The sequence below is a fragment of the Muscardinus avellanarius genome, assembly GCF_963383645.1.
Source record: "Muscardinus avellanarius genome assembly, chromosome: 16".
Taxonomy (NCBI): Eukaryota; Metazoa; Chordata; class Mammalia; order Rodentia; family Gliridae; genus Muscardinus; species Muscardinus avellanarius.
Genome location: NC_137802.1, coordinates 25,989,903 through 26,002,116, shown reverse-complemented (window position 1 = coordinate 26,002,116; position 12,214 = coordinate 25,989,903). Strand labels below are relative to the sequence as shown.

Sequence of the window (12,214 nt, the reverse complement as noted above, 5' to 3'; positions counted from 1 at the left end):
CTAATAGCTCATTCTGCCTACCATTACAAGGAGAGTTAACACCTTCTGTGCCTACTTCCTAAGATTACTGGTAAAGGGCCAGAACCACAGCTGTTATTTAACATCAGCAAGACCTCTCATATGGCAAATGACCTGGCCCTTACTTGGCTTGACACCTGATCTAAATGTCCACTATCACTCATATCATCATGTTTGAGAGTGTGTGGACTGAGCCCTAAAGGCCTTTGGTATAAAGAGCACTAGCCAAGGAGGGAAGAAAAGGGACCTGTTTTATCCTCACTGAGTAGAATGGCAAATGCAACAATTGCTCTAGTCCTTATTGGATGCAGTTAGATCCTGGAGCTTATGTGGGGGTGTACCATGCCCAGCACAGGGTGGGCACTCAACACCTGTTAAATACATAATGACATGGCACAATAATGGCTGGATATATCTCAGTACCATTAGACTCTCCAATAAGTTTGTAAATTGGCTACCTAGAAAAGTAACAACAGCTCTTTCCCTACTCCCTACTAACTGCTCACAATCTCACCATCTAAACAAAAATGTTTTCTCAGGTTTCCTGAGATGTAGACTTTAATGTGGTTTTTTATGGAATAAGTTCTAGATAAAGTCTTTCATTCAACCTCACTCTCTTGTTCAAACAACCAATCAATCATTTTAATAAGGTCAGAGAAAGGGTAAATAGATAGTTTATTAAAAGTTCTCAAGACTAGCCAAGTGTGGTGATGCACGCTTTGTAATCACAGCATTTGGGAGGCTGAGACAGGAAGATTGTGATTCACAGAAAGCCTCAGCTACTTAGTGAGGCCCTTTATAACTCAGTGAGACCCTGTTTCAAAATAAATAAGCCGGGTGTGGTGACGCATGCTAGTACTCCCAGCATTTGGGAGGCTGAGACTGGAGGATCACAGTTCGTGGACAGCCTCAGCTACTTAGTGAGGCCCTGTGCAACTCAGTGAGACCCTGTTTCAAAAATAAAAAGACTAAGCCGGGTGTGGTGGCACATGCTTGTAATCCCAGCATTCAGGAGGCTAAGAACGGAGGATTGCGGTTCACGGACAGCCTCAACTATTTAGTGAGGCCCTCCGCAACTTAGTAAGACCCTGTTTCAAAATAAAGAATAAAAAATAGGGCAGGGAGCTAGGCGTGGTGGCGCACACTTGTAATCCCCGTGCTTGGGAGGTGGAGACAGGAGGATCGTGCAGTTTCGAAGCCAACCACACTGGCTTAAGAGACCTTGTTTCCAAATAAAAAAAAGTATGAAATAGGTTTGGGAGTATAGCCCGGAGGTAAAAGGGTTTCCAGGAACCCCAGTACCACCAAAAAAAAAAAAAAAAAAAAAAGGCCAGGGGGTGTAGCCTGGAGGTCTAATGCCCCGGGGTTCCATTCCCAGACCTCAAAAATATAAATAAAATAAAATAAAATAAGATAAAATAAAATAAAAATAAAAAGTCTAAGGCAGGGCGTGGTGGCACACAATTGTAATCCCGGCACTTGGGAGGCTGAGACAGGAGGATTGCACAGGTTAGAAGCCAGCTTAGTGAGACCCTGTTTCCAAATTAAATATATAGGTTTGGGAGTATAGCCTGGAAGTAGAAAAGCCCCTGGGGTTCCACCCTGAGTACCACAAAAATGAATGAATGAATGAATGAATGAATGAATAAATAAATAAATAGACTAAAAAGTAAAAAAGCTCCAATTTTATTCCAGTACTAAGAAATGAGTTTCTCTTGCAATGAAATAGAACACCATTAAATTAATTTAAAAAAAAGTACTACATGCTCACAGACCAAGGACTGTCTATATTCAAAGTGTTACTGTCACTGGGTGTGGTGGCGCACGCTTGTAATCCCAGCATTTGGGAGGCTGAGACCAGAGGATCACGGTTCGCAGACAGCCACAGCTACTACTTAGTGAGACCCTGTTTCGTAATAAAGAATAAAAAATAGGGCAAGGGGTGTAGCTCAGAGGTCGAATGCCCCTGGGTTCTATCCCCAGACCCCCCCCCCCAAAAAAAAAGGCAAAAAAACAAAGTGTTTAGCCAGTGCTAAAACAATAAGTATTGTCAAGAATCTTCTAGCAAGCCGGGCATGATGGCGTTACACTTGTAATCCCAGCATTTGGGAGGTTCAGACCGGAGGATCGCGGTTTGCGGACAGCCTCAGCTACTTAGTGAGGCACTCCGTAACTTAGTGAGACCCTGTTTCAAAATAAAGAATAAAAAAACAGGGCAGGGAGTGTAGCTCAGAGGTCGAATGCCCCTGGGTTTCATCCCCAGACCCACACACACACAAAAAAAAAAATCTTCTAGCTACTCTAGTAGAAGGGGCTAACTATGAAAAATGAGTGATATAACAGGACCTCCCAGCCCTGTTTACTGACCTCTAACCATAGTTGTCGACCATCCTGCTCAGTAGGGCTACTTTCAGTGGTGGCAAAGTACTGCATGCCATCTAACAGGCAAGTCCAGGATGTCTTTTGCTTCAGTGTATCACCATACCAGGCTGGATGGTGTTGGCACTGCAGTAGCTGGGCTTTGGCAGCTGACACAATGACACAGCCTTCTGTCTCTGCTCCACGAAGAACCATCTGTGCCAGAGATAGAAACAGAGGTAAGCCACCAAGGAAGATGAGAAGGCTATTGAAATAAATGAAATGTAGCAACCACTGGAGCTGAGTCTAATTTGGCTTACTGAATCAATTTACTGGCTTTTAAACAAGGAAATGGATTTTTTTTTTTGGTGGTACTGGAGATGGAACCCAGGAGCCTTCTACCTCTGGGCTATACCACCAACCTATTTTATATCTTATTTGGAAATAGGGTCTCACTAAGTTGCTGAGAGCTTCACCAAGTAGCTGAGACTGGCTTCGAATCTGTGCGATCATCCTATCTCAGCCTCCCAAGTACTGGGACCAGAAGCATACTCCACAGCACCTAGCCTTTTGTTTTTGTTTTTTCTTTTTTTTTTTTTTTGCAGGTCTGAGGATGGAACCCAGGGGCATTTGACCTCCAAGATGCACCACCTGCCCTTTTTTTTAGTCTTTATTTTGAAACAGGGTCTCACTGAATTGCAGAGGGCCTCACTAAGTAGCTGAGACTATCCATGAACCACAATCCTCTGGACTCAGCCTCCCGAATGCTGGGATTACAAGCATGCGCCACCACGCCCGGCTTGTTTTTCTGTACTGGATACTGAAATCAAGACTCTTCTAACTCTGAGCTACATTCCCAGCCCTCCACTCTCCTCACGGATACACCTCTGAGTTACTACCCAGCCCTTTTTTTAAATTTTGAAACAGGGTCTCACTAAGTCACAGAGGCTGGCCTCAAACCTGTGACCCTCCTGTCTTAACTTGAAACACAAGGGTGTTTTATGATCTAGTCCAATGTGGGGTGCTCTGGTAAAGAAAAGGTACCTGGCAGTTGACCAGCTCAATAAGGCAGTTTCGGTTGTATATGTCATCTGTCTGGCAGGCAGCAATGCCACACAACTGGTCACTCATACCTGACTCGTCTTCTGTAAATACTACAAACTTATCTGTCTCTTCAATCAGCTTCTGCAGCATGTAAGCACCTGGCAAAGAAATAGGAAGTAGACAAAACTCAATCTCAAAGGGAAAAAAGACAAACACTCAGTATCTCTGGTTAGGTAAGTATATCATTCCCAATCCACCCTTGATCCCTGAGGGTGAAATAAAGGTTATCATTTTTTTGTTTTTTTGTTTTGTTTTTGTGGTACTGGGGTTCCTGGAAGCCCTTCTACCTCCGGGCTACACTCCCAGACCTATTTTTTATACTTTTTAAATTTTATTTTTATTTATTTATTTATTTTCGAGGGTCTGGGGATGGAACCCAGGGGCATTCAACCTCCGGGCTACACCCCCTGCCATATTTTTTATTCTTTATTTTGAAACCGGGTCTCACTAAGTTGCAGAGGGTCTCACTAAGTAGCTAAGGCTGTCTGCAAATCGTGATCCTCCAGTCTCAGGGTCTATTAAGCCGGTGGGGCTGGCTTCGAACCAGCGTGATCCTCCTGTCTCCGCCTCCCAAGCGCGGGGATTACAAGCTTGCCCCACCACGCCTGGCAATGTTATCATTTTATGTTCCCATCAATGGTTGTAAAAGTTACAGATTCTCAGCAGGGCGTGGTGGCGCAGGTTTGTAATCTCAGTGCTTGGGAGGCTGAGACAGGAGGATCCCACAGGTTCAAAGCCAGCCTCTGCTACTTAGTGAGGCTCTCAGCAACTTAGTGAGACCCTGTTTCCACATAAAGTAATGCTGGGCCTGGTGGTGCACGCTTGTAATCCCCGCGCTTGAGAGGTAGAGACAGGAGGATCACACAGGTTCTAAGCCAGCTGCACTGGCTTAAGAGACCCTGTTTCCAAATAAAGTATAAAAGAGGTCTGGGAGTATAGCCCAGAGGTAGAAAAGCCCCATGGTTCCATGCCCAGTACCACAAATAAATAACAGTTTCTCAAATGAAACTTAAAATTTCTATATAAGTAATAAGTAGCAGCATTTTTTCTCTTAAGAATAAACACCTATATCTTACCCCTATTTTGTCCCTTTTATTTATAATTTCATATTATTTTACACGCTACTCATTTGTGACTACTCCTTTCCATTTAAAACCATTCCAAGCCGGGCGTGGTGGCGCACGCTTGTAATCCCCGCTCTTGGGAGGCAGAGACAGGAGGATCGCGCAGGTTCGAAGCCAGCCGCGCGCGCTGGCTCAGGAGACCCTGTTTCCAAAATGAAAATGTAAAAATAGGTCTGGGAGTGTAGCCCGGAGGTAGAAGGGCTTCCGGGAACCCCAGTACCACCAAAAAAAAAAACAAAAAAAAACCATTCCAATGGCTAGGCATGGTGGTGCACACTTGTAATCCCAGCATTCGGGAGGCTAAGACAGGAGAATTAAGGTTCGCAGACAGCCTCAACCAGTCAGTGAGGCCCTCTGCAACTTAATGAGACCCAGTTTCAAATTAAAGAATAAACTAGGGCAGGGGGTATAGCTCAGAGGTCAAATGCTCCTGGGTTCCATCCCTAGACCCGCAAAAAAAAAATGAATAAATAAGATAAAATAAAAAAATAAGGTAGGGGGTGTAGCTCAGAGGTTGAATGTCTCTGGGTTCCATCCCCAGACCCGCAAAAAATAAAATAAAATAAAATAAACCATTCCAATGAAAGCCGGGCATGGTGGTACACACTTTTAATTCCAGTACTTGGGAGGCTGAGACAGGAGGATCGCAGATTCCAAGCCAGCCTCCAAAATGTAGCAAGGCCCTCCACAACTTAGTGAGACCTTGTTTCCAAATAAGAAATAAAAAACCAAGCTTGGGGCTTAGCTCAGAAGTAGAATGCCTCTGGATTCATTCCCCAATTGTCAAAAAAAAAAAAAAAGAGAGAGAGAGAGAGAGAGAGAGAGAGAGAAAAGAAACCACTCCTATCTCTTTAGTTTTATGTCCCTGTGGTTTTGCTGCTTCCTATGATTATCTCTAAATCCTTTTTTTTTTTGTGGGTCCAGGTAAGGAAGCCAGGGGTATTCGACCTCTGAAATACACCCCCACCCTATTTTTTATTCTTTATTTTGAAACCACGTCTCATTGAGTTCCAGAGAGCCTCACTAAGTATCTGATTGCGAACTGCGATCCTCTGGTCTCAGCCTCCCAAATTCTGGGATTGCAAGCGTGCGCCACCACTCCTGGCTCTTAGATCCTCTTCTTTCTCACAGGTCTTATAAATTCTCTTTTTCTTCTTCTTTTTGTGGTACGGGAATGGAACCCAGGGGCACTCTAGCTCCAAGTTATACCCCCAGCCCTATTTTTTTATTCTTTACTTTGAAACAGGGCCTCACTAGATTGCAAATGGCCTCACAAGTAGCTGAGGCTGTCCGCGAACCCAGATCCTCCAGTCTCAGCCTCCTGAATGCTAGGATTACAAGTGTGCATCACCACGCCCGGCTTGCCGGTAAAATTTAATGAAATGATACATTAAAATACACTATAGAAAGCCAGGTGCGGTGGCACATGCTTATAATACCAGCATTCAGGATGCTGAGAAGAGGATTGTGGTTCGCAGACAGCCTCAGCTACTAAGTGAGGTTCTCTGCAACTTAGTGAGACCCTGTTTCAAAATAAAACAAGCAAACAAACAAAAAGTAGGGAAGAGGGTGTAGCCTGGAGGTCGACTGTCCCTGAGTTCCATCCCCGGACCGGCTAAAAAAAAAAAAAAAAAAAAAATATATATATATATATATATATATATATATATATATATGTAGCTGGGCGTGGTGGAGCACGCTTGTCATCCCAGCATTTGGGAGACTGAAACCAGAGGATCACAGTTTGCAGACAGCCTTAGCTTCTTAGCAAGGCCCTCACAACTCAGTGAGACCCTGTTTCAAAAAATAAAAAGACTAGCTGGGTGTGGTGGCACATGCTTGTAATCCCCACGCCTGGGAGGCTGAGACAGGAGGATCGCACAGGTTCGAAGCCAGCCTCGGCTAGTGAGTGAGGCTCGCAGCAACTTAGTGACACTCTGTTTCCAAATAAAATATAAAATGGGTCTGGGAGTATAGCCCGGAAGTAGAAAGCCTCTGGGTTCCACCCCCAGTACAACCAAAAAAATAAAAAATAAAAAAATAAAAAGACTAGCTGGGCTTGCACGCTTGTAATCTTGTGCTTGGGAGGAGGAGACAGGAGGATCACACAAGTTCGAAGCCAGCCTCGCTGGCTTAAGAGACCCTGTTTCCAAAGAAAATATAAAATAGGTCTGGGAATGTAGCATGGAGGTACAAGGGTTCCACCCCTAGTACCACAAATAAATAAATAAATAAAGAAAGAAAGAAAGAAAGAAAGTAATAAAAAGCCTAAAAAAATTGGGCTGGGGCGTACAATGCCCTGGGTTCCATCCCCAGTACTGTAGCCCGGAGATAGAAGGGCTTCTAGGAACACCAGTACCGCCAAAAATAAATAAATAAATAAATAAATAAATAAATAAATAAATAAATAAATAAATATTTATAGAAGCAGGGAGTGTGAAAGCTTTTTATCCCAGTGCTTGAGAGGCTGAGATGTTTGCAGACAGCAATGGCTACTTAGTAAGGCCCTCTGCAACTTAGTGAGACTTTGTTTCAAAATAAAGAATTAAAAATAGGAAGGGGGAGGTGGCCCATGATAGTAATGCCAGCATTTGGAAAGTTCCTAGACAGTTTCAGCTAGGCAGCCTTTTGCAACTCAGTGAGACCCTGTTTCAAAAATAAAAAGACTTAGCTGGAGTGGTGGCGCAGGCTGGTAATCCCCATGCTTGGGAGGCTGAGACAGGAGGACCACATGGGTTTGAAGCCAGCCTCAGCTACTTAGTGAGGCTCTCAGCAACTTAGTGAGACCTTGTTTCCAAATAAAGTATAAAAATAGGTCTGGGAGTAAACCCCAGAGGTCGAAAGCCTCTGGGTTCTACCCCCAGTACCACACACACACACACACACACACACACACACACACACAAAATAAGTAAGTAAGTAGCCGGGCGTGGTGGCGCACGCTTGTAATCCCAGCGTTTGGGAGGCAGAGACAGGAGGATCGCGCAGGTTCGAAGCCAGCCGCGCGCGCTGGCTCAGGAGACCCTGTTTCCAAAATGAAAATGTAAAAATAGGTCTGGGAGTGTAGCCCGGAGATAGAAGGGCTTCCAGGAACCCCAGTACCACCAAAAAAAAAAAAAAAAAGAATAAAAATTAGGGCAGGGGTGTAGCTTGGAGGTCAAATGCCCCTGGGTTCCATCCCCAGACCTGCAAGAAAAAAAAAAAAAAAAAGGAGCCGGGCGTGGTGGTGCACACTTGTAATCCCAGCGTTCGGGAGGCTGAGACCAGAGGATTGTGGTTCGCAGACAGCCTCAGCTACTTAGTGAGGCCCTCTGCAACTCAGTGAGACCCTGTTTCAAAATAAAGAATAAAAAAAAAATTGGGCAGGAAGTGTAGCTCAGAGGTCAAATGCCCCTGGGTTCCATCCCCAGACCCGCAAAAAAATTAATTAATTAAAAAATAAAAGCCTTCAGTAGTTCACCACTCCCTAATGAATAAGGACTAGAAGCTCCTTAGCCATGTGTTAAAGGTCTTAATGATCCACCTCCATCTTCTTTTTCAAGCCTATTCTCACTGCTTCAATTACTCTGCAAACCAAGACCGACTAACAGCTCACTCCTCTCTGAATATATTGAGATTTCTCAAATCCACTCCTCAGTTATTCTCTCTGTTGACTACCTTTCCTCCCAATTTCTGTATGTTCAAACTATACCCGGCCCTCAAGGTCCAACTTAAATGCTATTTCCTTAATCCTTCCCTGATAGAACTTCCTCCTTTATTTTATTTTATTGTGGGTCTGGGAATGGAACCCAGGGGCCAAAATTTGACCTCCAAGCTACATCCCCTGCTCTATTTTGTATTCTTTATTTTGAAACAGGGTCTCACTAAGTTGTGGAGGGCCCAAGTAGCTGAGGCTGTCTGCAAACCATGATCCTTTGGTCTCAGCCTCCTGATTGCTGGGACTACAAGCATGCGCCACCAGGCCCAGCCCTTGTTAACTCTTAATAAGGCTAAAATGAATCTAAGAATGATTCATAATTGAATGAGGAAATGAACTAAGCTTATCCAGATGATAAACTTAAGGACAATAGAGTATCTATCATCCTGTATCCCTCACTGAAGCCAGGGAAGCAACGTTTGCCTATAAAGTAATTAAGAAATATTTGTTGACTGAACAAATTAATTTATCAAAACATGAATTTTCAGGTGGGTGTGGTGGCACATGCTTGTAATTCCAGTACTTAGGAGGCTGAGATGGGAGTGCTGTGGTTCAAGAACAGCCTCACCTACTTAGTGAGGCTCTGCACAACTCAGCCAGACCTTGTTTTAAAATAAAGAGTAAGCCGGGTGTGGTGGGGCATGCTTGTAATCCCCGCGCTTGGGAAGTTAAGACAGGAGGATTGTGCAGGTTCGAAGCCAGCCTCAGCTGGCTTAAGAGACCCTGATTCCAAATAAAATATAAAATAGGTCTGGGAGTGTAGCCCGGAGGTAGAAGGCCCCTGGGTTCCATCCCCAGTATCACCAAAAAAAAAAAAAAAAGAATAAAAAAGCTGGGTGTGTCGCACACTTGTAATCCCAGTACTTGGAATTCTGAGACAGGAGGATTACAGGTTCACAGCCAACCTCAGCTACTTAGTACAGCCCTCAGCAACCTAGTAAAACCCTGTTTCAAAATAAAGAATAAAGCCGGGTGTGATGGTGCACGCTTGTAATCCCAGCATTCGGGAGGCTGAGACCTGGAGGATTGCAGTTCGTGGACAGCCTCAGATACTTAGTGAGGCCCTCTGCAATTCAGTGAGACCTGGTTTCAAAATAAAGAATAAAAAATAGGGCAGGGATATAGCTCGGAGGTCAAATGCCCCTGGGTTCCATCCCCAGACCTGAAGAAAAAGAAAGAAAGAAAGAAAGAAAGAAAGAAAGAAAGAAAGAAAGAAAGAAAGAAAGAAAGAAAGAAAGAAAGAAAAGGGCTCAGGGTAGCTCGGAGGTAGAATGCCCCTGGGTTCCATCCCCAGTACAAGATAAATAAATAAATTAATTAATTAATTTCAATTACTCATCACTCCTGAACCTCTCTGGTCACAGGACTAAACCCTTTAAAATTCCACATCATTGCCAGATGTAGTGGCACATGTTTGTAATCCCCGCGCTTGGGAGGCTGAGACAGGAGGATCGCACAGGTTCAAAGCCATCCTCAGCTACTTAGTGAGGCTCTCAGCAACTTAGTGAGACCCTGTTGCCAAATAAAATATAACAGAGTAAGGCTTGGAGGGTAGCTTGGAGATAGAAAGCCCCTGGGTTCCATCCATTAGCAATATCTTGTTTCAAAAAAAAAGGGCTGGGAGTATAGATGAGAGATAGAATGCCCATGAGTTCAATTCCCAGTAATACCCTGCCCCCCAAAAAACAGACAAATATGGCCTAATGTGGAAAAATAATAACCTACCTCCTGATGACCCCTTATCAGGCCGTCCACTGAAGCTGGGAGTGTTGGCATGAGATGGAGCTGGGGCACTTGTTGAGACACCCCGCTTTAGCTTTTTGGCCGACATCTGGGGATCAATCCTTAATCCCTTCAGGGCCTCAGTAGAGAGATTACGTTTGAGAACAGCTGCCTTTTTGTAGCCATCATACAAACCAAAGGCAATATCCCGATTGGTGGTTGTCCAGGATATCCGTAAGTCTACCAAGTATAACTGGTGTGTATGAAAGGCGGGATCCCCATCTCGAGTAGAGAGCTCCTAAGAAAGAGGAAAAGCACTTCAGGGTAAGTCAGGAGTGGTGGCACACGCTTGTAATCCCAGCGCTTAGGAGGCTGAGACAGGAGGATCACACAGGTTCGAAACCAACCTCAGCTGCTTAGTGAGGCTCTCAGCAACTTAGTGAGACCCTGTTTCCAAATAAATTTAAAAAAAGGTCTGAGAGTATAGCCTGGAGGTAGAAAAGCCCCTGTGTTCCACCCTCAGTACCACACACACACACAAAAAGAACTTCAGGGTAGCATGGACATTCCCACCACTGCTCCTGGATCATAGAAATATAAAGAGAAAAACTTGAATGAGAAACCTGTTCTTGAAGAGATAGGAAGACCCTGAAAAAAGATTACCTTACATTCTATATACCCAATATCCAATGCATTTTTTTTCCCCCAGTACTGGGGATGGAGCCCAAGGGCAATCTACCTCTGAGCTACACCCCAAGCCCTATTTTTTTATTCTTTATTTTGAAACAAGGTCTAAGCTGGGCGTGGTGGCGCACGCTTGTAATCCCAGCATTTGGGAGGCTGAGACAGGAGAATCATGGTTCGCAGACAGCCTCAGCTACTTAGTGCGACCCTCCGCAAATTAATGAGACCCTGTTTCAAAATAAAGAATAAAAAAATAGGCAGGAGGTGTAGCTCGGAGGTCGAATGTCCCTGGGTTCCATCCCTAGACCTGAAAAAAAAAAAAAAAAAGAAAAGAAAAAGGAAAAAATCGAGCTGGGTGTATAGCTCAGAGGTAGAATGCCCCTCCATCCCCACTACCTTGAGAAAAAAAAAAAAAGTAGTGAGACGAATCCAAGTAGGAGACCCTGTTTCCAAATAGTAAAATAGGGCTTGGGTTCAATCTCTTATACCACAAAAAAGAAAAAAAAAGAAACCGCTGGGCGTGGCGGCACACACCTGCAACCTCAGCATTTGGGAGGCTGAGACAGGAGGATCACAGTTCACGGACAGCCTCAGCTGCTTAATAATACCCTCTACAACTCAGTGAGACCCTGTTTCAAAATAAAGAATAAAATATAGGGCCGGGTGTGTCGCTCAGAGGTAGATTGCCCCTGGGTTCCATTCCCAGTACCACAAAACAAAGAAAAAAGAAGAAAAGGAAAAAAAGACAGATGCACATACAACTAAACCACATGAGTGCACCACAAAGTAATGACACACATGCTGAGGATACCAGTTAGGAACCTTACCATGAACTTAGTCTAAATTCTGCTCCTATCACTGAACTGTATATACCCCAAATTATATACTGAAGCCCATTCCTCCAGTGTGATAGTATTTGGACAGGGGAGGTAATTAGTTTTAGTGAGGTGCAAAGGGTGGAGCCCCTGTGATAGGATTAGTATTCTAGTGAGGAGAGTCAACAAAACACTTTCAAACATACATGAACACACTTACACTCACGCTTTCACTCACTGTGGCACGTACTCTTGCTAGCTCTCTCTCTGAAGACAGAAAAAAGCAGCTCTTTGCGAGACAGGAAGAGAGCCCTCCCTAGAAACCTGACCATGCTGGCACCACCCTGATCTTGGTCTTCCCAGCCTCCCAAACTGTAAAATTAAACTTGTTTAAGCTACCATTTTGTTATGGCAGCTCCAAGCCGACCTACTAATATGACTAAGGTAGTAAGGGGCCTGTCAGGCAGTACCTCTTCAGCAGTGCGATTGCTATGCCGCTGGTAGGTGAGGGAAGACAGACTCAGCAGGTGGGTCTTCGTTATCAAAGGGTCCAGGCAGTGATCAGCATTCTCTTCAGTGGGCGAGGCCATCAGGTGAACGGTCACTTGACTTAGGTCACTCACCATCTGGGTCACACTCCACTCAGAGATGAGGCGTCGCATCACTGTGCCCGCTGAGAAAGAGAGACAACA

The 12,214-nt window shown here is 44.5% G+C and overlaps 1 protein-coding gene across 2 annotated transcripts in view; it reads right to left on the bottom strand.

Moving 5' to 3' along the window:
• Positions 1-12,214, bottom strand: part of BLTP2 (bridge-like lipid transfer protein family member 2) — a gene marked incomplete at both ends in the record, with an annotated part of 39,637 nt that overhangs the window by 10,632 nt on the left and 16,791 nt on the right. For both annotated transcript variants that reach the window (XM_080712808.1, XM_080712809.1), the window contains 4 exons: positions 2,386-2,592; positions 3,421-3,578; positions 10,027-10,321; positions 11,993-12,195. In XM_080712808.1, coding sequence (XP_080568934.1) covers positions 2,386-2,592; positions 3,421-3,578; positions 10,027-10,321; positions 11,993-12,195 — 863 coding nt within the window. The remainder of the gene's footprint in view (positions 1-2,385; positions 2,593-3,420; positions 3,579-10,026; positions 10,322-11,992; positions 12,196-12,214) is intronic.